At 38.4% G+C, this 18,514-nt stretch overlaps 3 protein-coding genes and 1 pseudogene across 6 annotated transcripts; 2 read left to right on the top strand and 2 right to left on the bottom strand.

Annotated features, from left to right (window-relative positions):
- The first annotated feature begins 88 nt into the window (after positions 1-88).
- On the top strand, positions 89-1,841 carry LOC148719394 (uncharacterized). Its single transcript, XM_088740306.1, has 2 exons — positions 89-322; positions 561-1,841. The coding sequence occupies exons 1-2, from the start codon at positions 209-211 to the stop codon at positions 1,596-1,598; spliced, it is 1,152 nt and encodes a 383-aa protein (XP_088596432.1). The 5' UTR covers positions 89-208; the 3' UTR covers positions 1,599-1,841.
- Positions 688-5,558, bottom strand: LOC148719393 (uncharacterized; annotated as a pseudogene). Its single transcript, XR_015993745.1, has 3 exons — positions 5,300-5,558; positions 3,502-5,143; positions 688-3,082 (listed from the first exon to the last, which is right to left on the bottom strand). The product of XR_015993745.1 is annotated as an uncharacterized LOC148719393 (transcript).
- A 312-nt stretch (positions 5,559-5,870) lies between these two features.
- On the bottom strand, positions 5,871-7,864 carry LOC148719392 (neuropeptide Y receptor type 1-like). The gene has a single exon (XM_088740309.1). The coding sequence runs from the start codon at positions 7,022-7,024 to the stop codon at positions 6,041-6,043; it is 984 nt and encodes a 327-aa protein (XP_088596435.1). The 5' UTR covers positions 7,025-7,864; the 3' UTR covers positions 5,871-6,040.
- A 22-nt stretch (positions 7,865-7,886) lies between these two features.
- On the top strand, positions 7,887-17,177 carry LOC148719391 (uncharacterized). Of its 3 annotated transcripts, XR_015993740.1 has the most exons (9): positions 7,887-8,300; positions 8,378-8,436; positions 8,538-8,776; positions 9,185-9,472; positions 10,002-10,170; positions 13,830-13,956; positions 14,420-14,470; positions 15,393-15,454; positions 16,676-17,177. XR_015993740.1 is itself a non-coding variant. In XM_088740304.1 (8 exons), the coding sequence occupies exons 4-6, from the start codon at positions 9,242-9,244 to the stop codon at positions 13,895-13,897; spliced, it is 468 nt and encodes a 155-aa protein (XP_088596430.1). In that variant the 5' UTR covers positions 7,891-8,300; positions 8,378-8,436; positions 8,538-8,776; positions 9,185-9,241; the 3' UTR covers positions 13,898-13,956; positions 14,420-14,470; positions 15,393-17,177. The 3 variants fall into 3 exon arrangements, 2 of the variants coding, with proteins under 2 accessions (XP_088596431.1, XP_088596430.1); XM_088740304.1 differs by having other exon boundaries at positions 7,891-8,300; positions 15,393-17,177; XM_088740305.1 differs by lacking the exons at positions 13,830-13,956; positions 14,420-14,470; positions 15,393-15,454; positions 16,676-17,177 and having other exon boundaries at positions 10,002-10,037.
- The last annotated feature ends 1,337 nt before the right edge of the window (positions 17,178-18,514 follow it).

Below are 18,514 nucleotides of genomic sequence, written 5' to 3'. Positions count from 1 at the left end.
ATCTGGTTTCTGGTTCTGGTGAATATTGACACTTTTCTCTCCCGAGTCCTTTCCGATTTCCCTGCCGGGGTTTCTCAGTTCACTTTGCCATAGTTAATCGAGGGGACTGGTTATGAAAGCCGGCGAACTTCAAAGGACCGGCCTATTGTTTGGGTTTTGAGGTTGAGATGCACCGTCACGTGACATTGACCGTGCATCTAAAAACAACATGGCGGACGCGTGTGATGACATGTTCTTCTTTGGAGACGATTTAGAGGCAATTTTAGGAGTTTTAGAAGAAGAAGAAGACCTTGATGAGCACTTCAGAGAAGCAGCTGCTGATGTAAGCTATAGAATCTGTTTTAATAGTTAAAATATAGCCTAAAAACGTCAAAAAGGAAGATTGAACATGAAGGTCGAACAGACTAGCTTTCGACATCATGCTTTCGATCAATCACTCTTATTTCGGGCTCTATTTATAAACCATTTCTTGCCTAAACGTTATTTTATCAGCTGTTGATTTAAAGATGATTTATGAACCTAAGTAGTGTGTGATGTTGATCGTGAATTTGGTTTTGCAGGTTCACCCACTGAGCGTCACTTGCCCTCATTGTCCAAAGAAATGCAAGAGTAAGAGCGGACTGAAACGTCACATCACTGTTAAACACAAAGATAAAACAGAAGAAACAGAAGAAACTGAGACAGACAAACCAGAAAATCGAGATCTATTAACTGTGGAAACGTATGCAAGCATCGTTGGCAATGCTAAAGTGAAACTTAGAGACAGCAAAATTTATCCAAAGGTAAACAGAGACGAGATATGGTCCTACAACTGCAACACTCTACAATCTTCAACACCTAAATTTTCTGAAATTCAGGGGCTTTATATTCAATTGGCAAAGTCTGGAAATGCAGAGAGGTTTTATGCAGCCTTTTACGCTAGCATAGTCTTGCATGCTTCGAGCCATTTTGTAGGATTATCAAGAAACTCTGCTACATTACTTTGTTCAAAAGTGGCCGACTGCCTTTTAACACATAGCAAAGAAAAAGCAGAAACTCACACATGTGAACCATTGACGAAATTATCTGATAAAGAGAAGTCAGGGTTACAGTATATTGGAGGTTATGTACTACATAAGCTACATAACAAGCACAAACAAGCAAGTAAAACACTAGAAAATGACCACGCAATCTCACTGATAATGGCTGGGAAATGGGACAATCCTATTGGTGAAGATCAGAGATTGACTACAACATTGAATCGAGGTGGACTGTGGAAGATCACAAGAAATGCTCAGTCTGTTTTTGAAAGAACTGAACACTATTTCAGGGAAGCTACACGTAAAACCAGTCTGAAAAACATTCCTTTAGCTAATATTATTTCAAGATCAATGCATGATGTAACTGTTGTCGCATCTCACTCTGCCATGTTAGCCGACTCTGAAGTTGAGATTAGTAGCCATGTTGCCAAAGATGTTCTCCACAATATTATTAGTTTGTATGTTAGAGTTCGTTCTTTTTCATTTGTGAAGGACGTTATTCAAAAACACAAAATTAGATTGAAACAACTGAAATCAAAAGCTCTTCGCAAGGACATCAATAGGTCATCAACAGACTAATTACTGTAATATTCTTTAAATTCCCAAAACAAATAGACTTTTCTGTAAATTTAATGTTCCTGTTTTATTTAAAAAATATCATAATAAGTTTGACTGACGCTGTGCCTAGAATATGTATTTCAGGAATTATGCTACAAATATTCAAGTAGAAATACAAAGGAGGCAAATGTTTGAAAGTCAGTCCTTATGTATTATATTATTAAAACTTATATTAAATTATTAAAGCACAATTGTTAAAACCAATGATGTTTGTGAGTTGAATACATTGATATGAAAATGATATGGAATATATCAGACTGTTTACAGATAAGTAAGAAACCTTTCCCAACAATAAATGGGAACAATTAATCCTATTGATTTATGAAACACCAAATAAAACAGTGTTATGATATAATGCTATTTACAAATTTACAAAAAACCTGATAGAGTGAGCACACTTGAACAATGAAAGAAAATATTTTTAGGGGATAATCAAAACAAGGGATTAGTCTCTAAGATAACTATTAATCCAAAATCCTCACAGAATAAGTATGCTCACTCTAATGTATTATTTTAAAATTACAAGATCACTCACTAAATATTTATGAATAACCCTATGATACAAAACAAGAAATTGATACTTTTTATATTTTCCTAAGTTTTAAGCTATGTTTTAAGTTAGATACACACTCATTTGGAGATACACAGGTTATAATAATCAGCAATGTCAGCATTATTTAGTTTTCTTCCTTTTTGGGACAGGGTCATCTGAGACATTAACCCATGCCTTGTTTTTGTCTTTCCTGCCTCGGGTATTACCAGACTGACAGGTGACAGCGCGTTGCACTCTGATGGTGTTATTGTTGTAACCAAATTGACGCATATCTGGGTTGTCACTTCTCCTACCAAGCTTCCTCTGGTTCCCAAAATACTCCTCAAGGGGATCTTGGCAAAAGCGCTCAGTGAGCACATATTCCATCCCTTCATTAAGTAGAAACTTTGTAGCCTCTACAACTGAATGAACTGTGATTTTCAAGCCTTCGTAGGTTTGCCAAGAGAGAAACATCTTGCTCCTTGCATTGTTGGTGTACTCACCAGGACGATTGGCCACACTCTCTCTCCAATTTCTCAAATAACCAAGGAAATCATTGGTTAACCAGGCAAACCGTTGATCATTCACTGATGAATATGGCTTGAGAAATGGCTTTCTTTTACGCACATGCTCATGTTGGTTGCGAACATTCAGACAATCAAAGAAGTTGTCCATCATTTCGCACAATTTAGATGTGGCGATGGTGTCGGGAGGACCAAATGACTTAAGAACATTTGCCACTGAAGCACTGAGGATCTGGACAGCAAGGTTGACTCTCATTGTAGAGTAAGCACTGAGCTTAATATGGTCATAAGTTAACCGAGGAAGCAGCTTTAGGCCATTGTCAAGGTCTTGATGAAACAGCTGGATAAAATGCTGCCAGAGGATATAGTGGCCATCATTCCACATGTACCTACAGAATAAGACATTGGTTATTACTATCAATCACTAAATCAAACTACTTCCTTATCGTAGTTTACACCTAAATCATTATATGAATTCTGTAAATGTAATGTTGTTTTGAATAACTAAGGAAATGTAAATCCACCCAAGTTTTCAAGGGAGTTCCCAATCACAACCCCCCTCCTTACGTAAAAATCTTATTGTTTGTAACCATAGTAACCATGTTAGCTAATGTTATCTAGTCAAAATACCAATAATTCTACCTTGACTATATTATTTCACCTCTTACTAAAAGCAAGGGAAATGTTTGACTCTGTTGTCAATTATATGAATAAATCATACAATTTCTAACATGGATGCATTGAAAGTGCAAATTTTATTCTGTGAAATTATATCTCTACAATAATAGTTTCAAATATATCGACTTACTGAGTACATGTACCATGACCAGAGCTGTAGACACAATTTCTTGTAGTCTTAATGAGATGGGGAGCATCAGAACAAAAATATATGAACCTGTCGGGTGCATAGAGGTTCACAGTGCGATAGCACACATCAGTTCCAGCATTACCATCAAGAGCTTTGTGCATTCTGTACAATGCTCGGTTGGGTGACGCTCCATCTGATGTACTTGCAATCACCCAAAGATTACAAGCTAACTCAAGCACACATACTGCTTGCCAAAACAATGGCATAAGCTGATAAGATGTAATCCCATCGGTGGCAAAATAGGCTAAGCTGAACTTCAACTCAGTACAGAGACCTCTGATATAAAAGACCATAGCATGGCTTGCAATCTTGTCAGCTTTTTCAAGTGTTCCAAAGTTTATATCAGGATCTCCCAGGTCAAGGAAACCAGTTAGTTCCCCAGATACTTTGTCAAATACCAGATTTGACAAAATTTTCATTTCGTCAAAAAGGAGCACAATGTATCGTTGCACATCGAAGTAGCTGTTTGTAAGAACATTCAACTCCTCAAGTACTTCCTCTTGAATGCCAGCTTTGGGTCGTATACAATTTCTATAGTCCTTCAATGTGCGTTGGCTCGGCAGTACAAGGATGTTACTTTTCCTGAGCTCTTCATAGCATGCTGGGGACTTGGTAGCAAGTGACAAGCAGTATCGAATGATCATAGGATGGTATCGGACACCAGTTTTACTCTTTGTCATCAATTTCTTTTGCTGCTGCCAGAACAGATCCATGAATGGAGTGATATTTTCATTGGATGTCCCCAATATACTTGTAATGTCATTGCTTAACTGGTTGTCTACTTCTACACTTTACTTTTCTATCTCTGATTTCATTTCTTCAAGCTTTCGTTCTAGTTCTGCACACTTAAGCCTCTGTGTTTTTAGGGTTAGCTTTATTCTCTCTGGTGTTGTGTGAGAGACTGGAGCAAACAAATGAGCAGGCTTTGCAAGCTTTCTTTGCTTTGCTTTCTGATCCACCTCTGACTTGTGAGAGTATTTGTAGCAAACACAGCACTGCTCACCATGCTCCACCAAAACTTCACAGTCCCGTGTTCTCCAATATTCCAGCTGTGGGAATATCTCAGAATCATCTCTGAATAACGGATCCACTGACTTCGGTATAATGTGGTGTACGATATCGGATGACAGTTCAAATGGTCTCACTCCAGGGCAAATCAAGAGAACATCAATTCTCTTGATAAGTTCAGAGACTGTGATGTTCATAACGGATCGCAAGGTTTCAAGATGAATCGCATGATCATCTGGCAGAAACCATCCAAACACAGACACAGAAAAACCAAGACTATCATCGATGGTGAGCTGAATCTTTGGTAACACAAGCAGAGAACTCTTCTTTGTCAATACAATTCGATCGATTGCTGCCTCTAAGATCCACTCACTTAGAATTTTCAAAGATTTCACTCGTTTTACTAGATCTTTAAAGTCACTGTAGCATTTTTTAGGGGCCACTTCTGGGATTTCGTTGACTGCGCTTCGAGGTGGACGCACATTTACTGGTGTTGTGAAGCTACGCTTCGGCATGTTTACTGTTGGCAAGGCACCAAACTTCGGTTTCTTTTTCTGCATCTTTTCAGATTGAACTAGAGTAGAAACAATCACAAACAAACAGAATCAGAATATAACGTTTGAAGTTTATCAAAGCTCAAGTTAATTGATAAGCTATGCACCTAAGCACCGCGCAGATTATGTCTAGGATCGCGTGTAGTTAAACTTATAAGATTGCATTTAATACTTACAAATCTCAATATCCTCGGGCCTAAAATGGTTTTCGCACGTAAAGACACGATCATTGTCGATCTGGCGCTTGAAATCTTTGTCTACAACGCGTGTTTTGGTCAATTCGTTTAGCCAAAGTTCTCGCCATTTCTTGTATTCAGCATTGCGAGGGGCAGGAAGTTTCCAGATGCCGATTCCTTTCGTTTTGCGGGACGAGCCGCAACCAAAAACAGAGCAGTTATCTCCGGGCATTCCTTCTTCAGACTTAAAACGTGCAGTCATCAGTACAAACGCTCACATGTGAGACGCCATCTTGAATCTATGTGTTGCACGGTCACGCTAGGTTGAACTCGAAAAACCAAAACAATAAGCTATCCCTTTGAAGTTCGCCGGCTTTCATAACCAGTCCCCTCGATTAACTATGACTTTGCTTATCGTGACGAATGTGAATGTACTTACAAATACATCAAATGGGACATAAATATTTGACCCAAATTTTTCACTGGTAGGGGGTACAAATAAGATTGTTGTTACTTTTAAAAGCGTAGCTCAGGAGTTCAAGTTGTGCAAACCTCAAGAAAATTTAATTAACTTGAGGGCTCAAGATTTAATTTCTGGCACTTCTTTCTCTATAAACATCTTCAAAATTGATTGATTTCCAAAAATCGAACGATTTCTGAAGCAGAAGGATGCCATAGGCTATACAAGAAATTCAAAAACACCTTTCCCATAAATTTCCGTCTTCTTGTACTTTCACTTCCTCACGAGGTTCGGCTAATGAATCTCAATTCAACGGTCTGGGCAGGTTCTACTCTATTGAATTGGACTTGATTAGCCCTCTGTTCGATGGTAAAGCAGCTAAGTAGACTTTTTAGCCCTTGACAATAATTTCCACTAAAAATAAAACAAATGCAAGGGTTCACTGCACAGTTTGAATTAGCCAAAACGTAGCAAGTTAGTTGGAAGCGATCCCAACCGCAAGAGCGTGCGATCGGTACATATTTCACAACGACTCTGAAAATGCTCAACGGCAACAAGCATATTGCAAACGCCAATACGATAGCAATAGACATCTTAAGTACATTTCTTTCTCTTTTTCTACGTTGATCACCACTGTTGGTCGATCTTTCGCCGGGTATATTCTGTCGTTTGAGTTTTAAATAAACAACTATATAGACTACAGCTATCAAAACCAAAGGAATAAAGCGGAAAAGAGTCAGAACTACCGTATCGTAAGTGAAGGACACGAAAACTTCATTTAAGACTTCACGATAAAGGGTCTGACAAAGGAGTCTTCCATCAGGATTCATTACCAGATGAGAACCAAGAAAGTAAGGGGAGTAGATTCCGAATGAGATGATCCAAGTGGCTACAATGAAGAAACGACACAACTTGGAAGCGATGACTGCAGAAACGTAGATCATGAACTCTCCTAGCTTGCATAGGACCTCGCCTAGAGGTCCAACCACGAGCGAGGTTCCGAAGTACAAGTATATTAGATTCGGCGGGATTACGAAAATCGCAAAGAGCAGATCAGACATAGCCATGTTTACGATTAAGAAGTTGATTGGTTTCCTCATGACTCTAGACTTGAACACGATGATCGAAATCAAACTATTTCCCACCAGCGAAAAAACGAAAATCCCGCAGAAAACCAATGTTAGCGCGACTATTCTCACTGTAGGATTGAAGCAATGCAGGTGCAGGTCTGTTCCATTCATCGATGTGTTCAAATTTCCTGACATCTTGCGTTTCAGCAGTACAGAGTTCTACAGCACACTTAGCAATTTTCTCTCTTTTGCAGCTGTACAGAAAGGATTTGGGCTTTTAACTCAGTGTGGAATATTCGTGATCCATGAGCGCGCTGCTCGCGAAAATTGTTCATTTACAAGTCGATGGAATTGTTAAGCGTAGCAGGTGATCAAAAACAGCGGGAAAATGACAGAATTGAATTTCTTATTATAAAAGCTTCAAAAGCTAAAATTTGTTTCAAAATAAATCGGGAAAACATTGCATTGTTGACATTTGCAAAAAAAATGCAAAACCTCATACAAAGATATATTTTTACAATACTCTTTTCAAGAGAGAATATATCTTTTACGGTCATGTATTATGTTAGGAAGACACCGGTATCTCCAGAAACTAATGAATCATTCTTAATAAGATAAATCATCTGGCAGTACAACAAATTAGCTGGTGTATTTACCATGAAGCACAATGGCCAAGTATTGATTTCTTCAGGAGCGGTTGTCAATCTGTTTTCACAAGCTGCTAAATGTCGACAATTCGCCAGCATATGCCAGGAGCCAATTACTCGCGAACCTTCGTCTTGAAATGAAAAATGCAAGCGAGACGTTTATTTGCTCGTGAAGAAAGCCCGATGAAAATAATCCATATCTTTGATATATAAGAAGTTTAATATATTTCGAGCTCCATCGAATCAATAAAAAAAAGGATAGCATGGGCCAGACCCAGTTATGATTTCTTAGGATTTTGCATCATATAGAAATTCCAGTCTACACGAAGCACATAAGTTTTACATATTTTAGTGTCATTGCTTGATTTTTACAATTTTTTATTTTTACTATTATAATCTATTTTTTTTTTCTTTTTTGCGTGTTTATTCAACCAAATAAAGAAAATCGACCTGTTATTTGAACAGCTTTGGTAAACAAACCGTATCGCTTTACGTAGCCATGCAATAATGGCTATGTAAATTGCGCTTCTAATGGGTATATCCAAGAGACTCTGGTAAAATTTTAAGGAAAAGAAACTATTTATTATCAGCAACAAACAAATGAAAACGAACACCAAAAATTTGCAAAAAAAATATAACTCGCCGTCAGGCCTCCATCAGGCCCAGATTTTCCCGAGATAAGCGCTCTCGACCCAGTCTCCTATTTCAAAACAATCGTTGACTTGGCCGCGGATAGAAAACTCTGAGACTACCCCTTCAAGGAGTAGTTTCAACCAAGATGGCGTCGAGGACCATGTATGGCCGTCGAGAAGATCAAACAAGAGGTAATTCCTGGCAGCTAGCTCGTTTTCTTAAACTTAATTTGTGACCTTACATGTGTTTTTATCTTTCAACCATATAGAATTTGGCGGAACGAATATCAGTGTCATTCCTGAAAGAGTTGACCCGCCTGAGCTCGAGGTGAGCATGTTTTCATCATCATTTTGAGACACTTTCCCCGAACTTTACCTTTGGATTATAACAGTAAATAAGAGAAAAACTGTGCAACTTTGTCCTTATAGGTAACAGTTCTTCAGCTGATTCGTGGAGGCGCATCCAGAACAGTCTTTCGCGATATAACGCGGAGCAAATGCGACTGGAAGCGAAAAGGAGAGAAAGAGAGGACCTTCACGCCATAAGTTTCCAAAGAATCAGTGACTTGGCAACGGATGGCAAACTCTGGGACTACGACTTTAAGGAGTAGTTTCAACCAAAATGGCGTCGAGAATCATGCGTGGCCGGCGAGAAGATCTAACAAGAGGTAAGAGACCCTTCCACGGTTTTATCGGCCATATTGGTTGGGGGTCAAACAAAACCTCGTTGCGTAGCAACGAGCCATAGAATCTCTTATGATAAGAAGACGCGCATCGCTACGCTCGTTTAAATTTTCGCTTTGTTCAGGAACAAAAATTAATATTCATCGCTGAAAAAGAGAAGACATCAATAAAGGCGAGTGACTTTTTCTCCTCTTGGCGAAAAACCTTTTCTTCTCTGCGTTTTATGGGAACATTGAGATCGTTTTTCTTTGGACGTGACCTCGCGGCCAACATAATGCCAGAAGGTCAGAGTACAGCTTTTCCGAATGACTTTTTGTATTTAAGTAACTTAATTGTGCAGAGGAAAAATTGCAATAAATGTGTTTACGTGCTCTTTAAACCTTTTCGTCCAGACAGGCTAACATACTCTTGCAAAACCAATAACTCGGCAAAGAGAAACCCTTGGTTTAATGGGTTTTGGAGATAGGTGTTCTGTCGGCGGCTGTAACAACGATAGAGGAGATCCGAAAAAATGGGTCATCCACTCACATGTACAGAAGTTATCGTTCCACAAGCCCAAGCAATCATTAATTGAAGCAGGGTCTCGACAGGTTCAGAAGGGAAGAAAATATTTCTCAATAGGAAAGTCAAGGGAGAGTGTTGTCGTCTGCTCCAATCATTTTCGAGACGGGAAGTCTTCAGTAAGCAATCCAATACCTTCTATTTTTTTAAAGATGAAACAATTTTTAGTGTAATAGAAAAAATCCAAGCCCCAGATGGGACTTGAACCCACGACCCTCCGTGATCTAGTCGGATGCTCTAACCACTGAGCTACTGGAGACTCTATGGTGAGCAAGGGTCAATTTGTGGGCCTCGACTGGAACCGCATCGCGCGGCTACACAGCCAAGTATTGGTAAGCACCTGTGAAAACTCACTAACAGCATCACGCTGTCACATTAAGGCATATCAAGATGCGGCCAACCAACCTCCAAAGTGAGCATGTAAAGATGAAACAATTTTTAGTGTAAAAGAAAAAATCCGAGCCCTAGATGGGACTTGAACCCACGGCCTTTGGAGGTTGGTGCCCTAGCTTTGCTATATGGTTACTAAGAAAAATGCATCAGGTGGGAGTTCGCTTCCTACAGATGTAACCAATAAAACTTTATGTTGATTTGAGATGAGAAATAGAGTGAGCCTCAGCCTTTAATAACAGATTTTTCCATTGGCAGGAGGAAAAAGTCAAGGTTGATAAAGAAGAAGCAAAACATGAGGCTCAAAAAAGAAAGGAAGCCATTGAAAGAGCAAAGACCTTGCAATATTATCAGGCAGACAGTGTAAAGACATACCATGTAGGAAATGTCAAAAGTCTAAGGCTGTCTACAAACCTTCTTCATATAAGTGAGACATGAATTTATTGGGCCAGCGTACAAACATATAAAAATCCTTTTTCACAAGGTTTTTGCTTTTCTTTTTCTCACAAACCATATCTTTTCTATGTATATACACATTTACATGTATGTTTGCATTCAGATAGGTGTACAGATGACATTTTTATTAGTTCTATATGTAAAGGATGCCCCAACCTGAGATAATTGTCACACATTCTCTTAAATCTAAATTGCATGGGGACTTGGACTGAAGAGATATTGCAAGTGTCCCATAACTTTCTGCTAGTGTTAAATATAATTTTTGTCCAAGAGTTCACTTAATTAGGTCATTGCTATAACAGGAATTCTCGCAGTAACTGAGACATGGCTCTCAGAAATTGACGATGCATGTAGAGCCGAAATCACCCCACCTGGGTACAAGCTGTTTGATCATACACGATCTGATCGATCTGGTGGTGGAACTGCTCTATTGATAAGAGACAATCTACATGCAAGTTGTGTTGATGCTGGTGAGCGTCCTTCATTTGAGTTTTCTCATTGGATCGTCGAGTTCCAGTCGCGAAAATTACAGATTATTATTATTTATCGTCTACACTATTCTAATAATCATCCTGTCACGACGAGTGTATTCTTTACTGACTTTTCGAGTTGGAGAATATCATAATGTCATCTTTACCGTTGCTGATAGCATGTGACTTTAATATCCATGTAGATGTCCCGGGGAACGCAGACAGGGTTTGTCTTAGGAAGCTGCTTGAGTCAATTGGGCCTTCAACAACATGTAAATGAGCCAACGCACGAGTCAGGACACACCCTGGATTTAATCATTACTCGACAATGTGACTCCTTATTGGCTAACATCTCCGTGACTGATTGTCTGTTTTCTGATCACTTTACTTTGATCTGTGATCTAACCCTGGACAAGCCTCCGTTCTCGTAGAAAAAAATCTCTTTCAGGAAGACTAAAGTGGTTAACGTTAACCTGTTATGCAATGAACTCTCTACAACTTCGCTTTGTACAGATAGCCCTGATGCTCTGAATGATCTTGTTAAATGTAATAATTCTACATTATCTGCGGCTCTTGATCGTCATGCTCCACTCGTCACTAAGTTTATCACAGTGAGGCCTTTTGGTACTGTGGTTTAGTGAAGATATTAAGGAGTCAAGGAGGGAAAGAAGGAGAGCAGAAAGTAAATGGCGTCGATCCCAAAATGTCCGTGATCTGTTTGAATTCAAAAAGAAGAGGAATTTTACAACCTACCTGATGAATGAAGCCCGTCGTAAGTTTTACTAAGACTTTTTTCTTGAAAATAACTCCAATCAAAGGAACCTCATCTCGGCAACAAAGATGTTGCTAAATCAAGGTCATAAGGTACCTTTTCCACCAACTAGTGATAAGTTGGTTTTAGCCAATGAAATGGGCAGCTTCTTTGTTGGAAAGATTGATGCCATCCATGTCAAATTGGACAGACTAGCTGATTCTCTGCATGATTCCCATTTTTGCAATGTGAAAACGTTACTAACTAGAACGCTGGACAGCTTTATTCCTGTGCCTGAAAGCGTAGTTAGTAAGTTGATTGGCTGCTCTCTGACTGAAGAGCTGTTTGTGTGATCCGATGTCAACACCTATGGTAATCAGTTGTGTTAATGTGCTATTGCCAGTCATTACCAAAATGATCAACTTCTCTCTTAATTCTGGAGAATTTGTGGATGATTGGAAATGTGGGCTTAGTACCTTACACTGATACGTATCCAAGTTAACTGAAAAAGTCGTGTTTAATCAAGTTTATGATCATATGGTTTCAAATGCTATTTTTCCTGCGCTTCAGTCCTCTTACAGACAATTCCATAGCACTGAAACTGCATTTATCAAAGTTATGAATGATATTTTGTTAAAGATGAATTCCCAACATGTCATTATGTTAATTTTATTGGATCTCAGTGCTTCCTTTGACATTGTTGATCATCAAATACTTTTCGAGAGGCTATCTGATGAGGTTGGCATACGTGGGACTGCTTTAAACTGGTTTAGATGGTACTTGTCTGATAGAAGTCAGCGCGTTTTTGTACAAGGGGCTCTTTCTCGTCCTTTTGACTTGAACTGCGGGGTACCTCAAGGCTCATGTTTAGGGCCTTTGCTATTCATAATATATGCGTCCAAGCTGTTTAAGATTGTGGAACATTATCTTCCCGATGCTCACTGTTTTGCAGACGATACGCAGCTGTATCTGAGTTTTAAACCACTTGGCAACACTGCTCAAGCCGATGGTATACAAGCTATGGAAAAGTGCATTGATGCAGTGAGGAAATGGATGGTTCGAGATCGTTTGATGATCAGTGATGATAAAACGGAGTTTTTGTTGGTCGACACACGACAACAGCTTGATAAATTAGATTCGTGTTCCATTACTGTGGGCAATAATCGTATCAATCCGAACTCATGTGTTAAAAACCTTGGATCGTGGTTTGACAGCAACTTAAGCATGACTGATCATATAAACAGGGCTTGTAATGCGGCATTCTATCATTTACATAACTTCAGACGTATTAAGAAATACCTTTCGAGAGATTCTTCAATTACTTTGGTTCATGACTTTGGTTCATGTTTCTATAACCAGCCGTTTTGATTATTGTAATGGTTTATTGTTTGGCTTACCAAAAGTGTAGATCGCTAAATTACAGCGTGTTCAAAATGCAGCAGCAAGACTTATTCTTGGCATCGGAAAATTTTCTCACATTACACCGGCGCTTTTTGAACTGCACTGGCTGCCGGTTTCTTTACGTATTGACTATAAGATTTTTGCTTTTGACATTTAAATGTATTTATGGCTTAGCGCCAATTTATCTTAGTGATCTTATTGCTATAAAATCGAATTCATTATACAATCTTAGGTCTACTAGTAAGCTCTTATTGGACCATCCCAAGGGAAAGATGCTTGCAACATTGGGAGCAAGATCATTCTCAGCAACAGCTCCGAAACTCTGGAATGGCCTACCTACGGAGCTTCGTCAAGTAACATCACTTAACAGTTTTAAATCTCGACTTAAAACTTATCTTATTAAAAAGTATTTTTATAGTCTGTAACTTAGTTCATTTTATTCTTACAGTAATGCATTTTTGCTTGAACATATGATTGCAAAGAGCTATTGATCAGCACATGTAAATACGCGCTTATAAATTGGTAAATTATTATCAAATTATTATTATTATTACATCATAGAATATGAAAATTCTCAAATTCAATACAATTGTAAAAATTCTCAAATTCTTGCTATATTATAGAATATTGTAAATATAACAGTTTTAAATGTGCTAAATTTATACTAAGTATAGGCTGTATGTCTTGATCTTCTCTATGTACATTGATTCATAGCCATTATTTATACACTCACAAGAAGCACCCACCACCCACATGGCAAGCACTTTTTAAAGAGATAGGAATAATGTATCTAGATTTTATAAATTTGACATCAGTTTTTAGATGTTTTAGCTCAAATCTTTTGTTTTTGACTCAAATGTTTTTCAAACCTCTTTCATTTCTATTAATTAAATAATTCAATGTGTGTAGACCTCTATGTATGAATTATAATAGCGTCAAATGACTTGAGGGTGAAAAAAAATTTGATGCAGTTTGCAAAAATTTAATTTCATCTGCTTTTCTTTGTAGAATTCTTGATCACATTGAAGAGGGAAAAAAAGCAAAGCAAGTTGACTTTGAGGAGGGTGAGAATGTGAAGAAACAAGTAGATAGGTACATGGCGCCCAAGAAGGCAATTGAAGAACTGAGACGAAAGGTTTGTTCAGATACATGCAATGTAGATTACAGATCAACAAGTTGAAAAAAAACTGCGTACAGGTATGTGTGAGCCTCTACACAGCAAATTCTTTTTTCTCATGTATTTAACTGGGTCCTTGAAGAAGGTGATATGGCTTTTTGAATGTTTTTTGTTAGTGTGTGTGTACATTTCCCTTTCTCACCCATTTGTTCAATCGAAATATTTAACGTTGCTGTATAACCATTAGAGTTAAAAAACTTGTCACTTGAGAGTTTCCAGTTACATGTACATGACTGTATGTTGTAAATCTGGTTTTGGTTTTCAGATGAGTGTTGCAAACGAAAGTACTTTCCACTTTTGACACCTTGCGAGGTTGTGTTTTTAAAGAGCTCTTTACTCAGAACAGATCTAGCTAGGTGGAAGAATTAGGTTTTTCGGAAATACTGTGCAATACTATTTGTCTAATTTCTTTTATTTGAAGGATAAATAGGAGATTATGGAAGAACATCAGAGGCAGCTGGCTGATAGAGAAGTACGTTCAGCTCAATAGAATTAAGGAGGGGGGGCTTTGCGATTTTCGGTTTTGCGGTTTTGACGGTTTTTTTGATCGGATTTTGGGCCAAGAAGGTTCGGTTTTTCGGTTTTGCTTTTCAGAGCGGTTTGCGGATTTTACATGTTTTTTGCATTCGGTTTTCGGTTTTCAAGAAAACTCTGATGCGGTTTTTGGTTTTTCTTTTCTGACCCCTTCAAAGGTAAAAATGTAGCGGTTTTGTCAGGATTGCATACGGTTTTCGGTTTTGCTGCCTTTTTTCGTCGATTTTGCTGCCTTTTTTTCGTCGGTTTTGAAGGTTTTAAAGGTTTTCTTCTCCGGTTTTGCGGTTTCCCAGAGGCTCCAATGCCCCCCTCATTAAGACCTTGCTTGTTTGGAAGGCAATTAACAGCAGTATGAGTATAGTTAACAACTATTCCCCAAAGTGGAGGTGGTTAGTGGTGGATATTTACCGAGCCGCGAAGCGGCGAGGTAAGTATCCACCGCTAACCACCGACACTGAGGTGAATAGTTGTTTTCGTATATACTAAAACAGTCAGATAATATACACTGCTTCGTCGTTAATTTGAGTGATTTCTTCGCTTGTCACGGATGCAAACCGGGACGCCATTTTTTCCTGAGTTGCTCGGAGGTAAATAGCAAACTGATATTCGGAGTTTGACTAGCCAATCAGAGCGCGCCTTCAACGCTATCCACTGTTTTAGTACATACTAATTTTGGATATTCAACACTGTACAAATACATCTTGGATGTTTCAAGAGGAATTATTAATAATTACTAGAGCCGAGATCATCGTTAATACTCTCGGGCTTGTTTCATATAATCCATTACAAAAGAGATGTGCTTACATTTATATGTATTTAAGCAATTTCTGTTTTTTTTTTTTTTCTTTTTTTTTTTTAAGTTAAGCGTCAGTTACAGCAGAAGAAAGAAGAAGAGATTCGACAATTTGCTTAAGCTAAAAAGGTACTTAAGCCTTAATGAAGAGCTGAAAATTTACTAGTGAGTTTTTGTCCTGTGTTTTTTCCTATGTTTTTCTTTTAAAAATTCGAATCTCTCTGTTTGCCCCTTCAAAGGTTGTAACGCTCAAATATCAGTTTTTCAAAATACTTGCCTTCATTAACTTATAGTTGAGAGCCAACTCATTTTATCTCCAGTTTTGCTGTGTGTTTGCTAAAGCAGTGTTTCTCGTCTTTCCAACTGTAGAAAATGGCGAGGATGCGTAAAGAGATGGAGACTGAACTGTAGTAGAAAGTAGTAGTAGTAGTAGAAACTTTATTAGAGTGTCAAAAACCGTCTAGCCAGGGAACAAATCCCCTACTAATTTGGGGACACCAATTAGGGGAGAATATACAAACTAAATACAGTAGTAGATAAAATATCTATGGTTAACTTATTAAGAGATTTATAGTAAAAACACACAGAAGTCAAAATGAACAAAGGCTACAGCCTGCGCAGCCATCATCTAAAAGTTCACTTATATTGAGTTGGCGTATCTTGCTTTTAAACGACGTTAGGGTTGTGACGTCCCTGATACTGTTCAGGTATTAGGGACTTTAAGCAAACCACGACTGCTACGGCAACGAGAACGTGGAAAAACAATAAATTTAATTGGCAGAACAATAGCCCATCACGTGCGTTTTAAAACTTTGTACATTTCTAAGCCGTCTTTTACAAAACAACAACGTGAAATCACCAAAATTTGCGTCGTCTGCGAAGCGAAACCGCGGCGGCAAATTATTTTAATTTACATTTGGATCTCAACGCTACTTTTATGCGTTATGTTGAGTTTGAGGTGTGGCAGCCTATGAGACGGTAAACACATGCAGCCATTTTCGAAATTCTAACTAAAAGTAGAAACTCATTTTTTAATCGACGTCTTCCGTGGCGTTTCCGTACTGACTGCTTAAAGTCCCTAATGATTAGCTCGTTGGTCCCTGAATTTTACAATTTTTAATTTTATAGTATTTGATGTAGTTAGATTGTTTAATTTCTTGTTTTAAGTGATTAATTGTGACTGTCACTTTTCTTTACTTTTTACTTTTTACTTCTTAGACTTAACTCAAACACGACCACATCAGCTCCGCTGTAATTTTATTGCGTATAAGTAAATGCTTTATTATATTATTATTACATTAAACGGTTTTTATTCGTTGAAATGTTAAATGCTTTCTTTTATGTCACCAGGCCGAAGTGAAGGAGCGAGAGCGACAAGCCAAGGCAGCTGAAATAGACTTGGACAAACGCAAAGGAGAGCTGCTCAGAGACGAGGAAATTCAATTCGAAGAGTACGCCAACAAGGTCGTTACTGAGGCCATAGACAATGGCCGTAATCCGTACCCACTTATGAAGGCCGCTCAAGAAGGGTCCGGAGGAGGTCGTGGGCCCAAATTTGTGGGCAAAAGAGGGCTTCGACCAAGTTACCTTGTGGGTGATACTACCGGCGTGCAGTTGCCAAATTACTCAAATGGAACAGTGAAGGCTCACACACGAAAATTTACGGCAGTCCCGGCGATAGTAGGAAGCGCTTAGGGTTTACCTGGTGACTGATCTCAAGTGCGATGAATTTGAACTTGTAAATAGACTTTCGTTTATCGGAGACTTGAACTTCTTGCTCTTAGATTTTTCAGAATGACTAGATTTCTTGAAGTGTTGTATGCTAGCTGGAAATAAACAAGTAACAAAAGACTACAGGTTTCCAGCTTTCTTTTCCAGAGATCTAAAAACACGGCGAAGTATTTTGGAAAAAAAAATAAGAGTGCAAACAGAATAAGAAAGATGGTAAAATTGGACTTCGGTCGTCGATTGAAGGAAAATCTCGCTATTTGAAAAACAATCGTTTGTGAAAGGAAAATTTGATATACCAGTGTATGACTTACTTTCTGTCATTGTAATATCCCTGAGATTATGGTAGATGCAAACCTGCCTCCTGTAGAGCATTTTGAATTAAACAGCATCATATATATGCCGAAACATGTTTCTCAAAAAAGTCGTCTATTTCTTACAATATTTATCATACTTGCTACTACTATGACCTTATGAAGATGTTATGTACCATCAAATCAAGTATTCAACTTTCACTTATACCAGAAAGCCTTCTCTCCCCAAGGAAAATGACCTCTGCGGAAAATCGTAAACGCAAGTTGTTAGAATTGAAAAATAGCGCGCCGAACGCAAAAACAACTCAATTACTGAAACCTGCAACTACTCTAAACAAATTGTGACTGAAAATATCGAGAAGCAAGAAAGGAAACTAACTGACTGAAAATGAAAGTCCAAAACTTACCATCATCGTTCTCCTCCATGACCGACCTCATGGAAGCCTGAGAAAGTGCGCCCGCACTTTCTAGTCAACCTCGTTCCCAGGGCCTTTTCCCTTAGCTGGGGCCACCCCCAGCTCCACCCCCAACTAAGGGAAAAGGCCCTGGGAACGAGGTTGCTTTCTAGTGTCTCCGGAAATGCGGTAACTTTGGCCAAGGGGCGGGAAAAACCCCGCCAATCACGGTTAATAATGGTCACATTAAGAAATGATAACAAAATTTAAAAAAATAATAAAATTAAAAAAAATTGCAAAAAAAAAAAACATTAAAAAAATCCCGATAAGTGGCTTCTCGTTACGCCGTTACGCGTTTTACTAACAACCAAAAAATTGCAATTTCTGAACCAAATGTTTTCGGCTGTTTTCCATCATCAGGGTTGAAAATAATAACCGTCTGCACATACATATATATCTTATGTAATTCCCGATGGGAAAAGTTTGGAGACATAATAAGAATGTTGCGTAACTCCCGAAGGGAAAAGATGTTTCGTAGAGCCAAACGCATCCGATCTACCGACCTTGACAAGGACATAAAAAAACTCTTGAAACATCTTTTATCAATGCAGGTTATCCCAAAAGTTTTATTTCGCATACAATCAACACCTTTCTAAACGACTCATCACGAGATGACAATATCATTCCGAATTTTCTCTTCGAAGAGCGAAAGAAATTTCTCATCAAGCTTCCTTTTTGCGGTAAAAGCTAAA

This window comes from Stylophora pistillata, chromosome 12 (genome assembly GCF_964205215.1).
Source record: "Stylophora pistillata chromosome 12, jaStyPist1.2, whole genome shotgun sequence".
NCBI classification, from domain to species: Eukaryota; Metazoa; Cnidaria; class Anthozoa; order Scleractinia; family Pocilloporidae; genus Stylophora; species Stylophora pistillata.
This window is presented reverse-complemented; position numbering and strand designations above follow the sequence as displayed.

Excerpts from the sequence above, each read along its gene's own strand:
- LOC148719394 (XM_088740306.1), top strand. The coding sequence starts at position 209 with ATGGCGGACGCGTGTGATGACATGTTCTTCTTTGGAGACGATTTAGAG. Across the intron at positions 323-560 it reads TCAGAGAAGCAGCTGCTGAT|GTTCACCCACTGAGCGTCAC; the intron begins GTAAGCTATAGA and ends TTGGTTTTGCAG.
- LOC148719392 (XM_088740309.1), bottom strand. The coding sequence starts at position 7,024 with ATGTCAGGAAATTTGAACACATCGATGAATGGAACAGACCTGCACCTG.
- LOC148719391 (XM_088740304.1), top strand. The coding sequence starts at position 9,242 with ATGGGTTTTGGAGATAGGTGTTCTGTCGGCGGCTGTAACAACGATAGA. Across the intron at positions 9,473-10,001 it reads TTCGAGACGGGAAGTCTTCA|GAGGAAAAAGTCAAGGTTGA; the intron begins GTAAGCAATCCA and ends TTCCATTGGCAG. Across the intron at positions 10,171-13,829 it reads TACAAACCTTCTTCATATAA|AATTCTTGATCACATTGAAG; the intron begins GTGAGACATGAA and ends TTTTCTTTGTAG.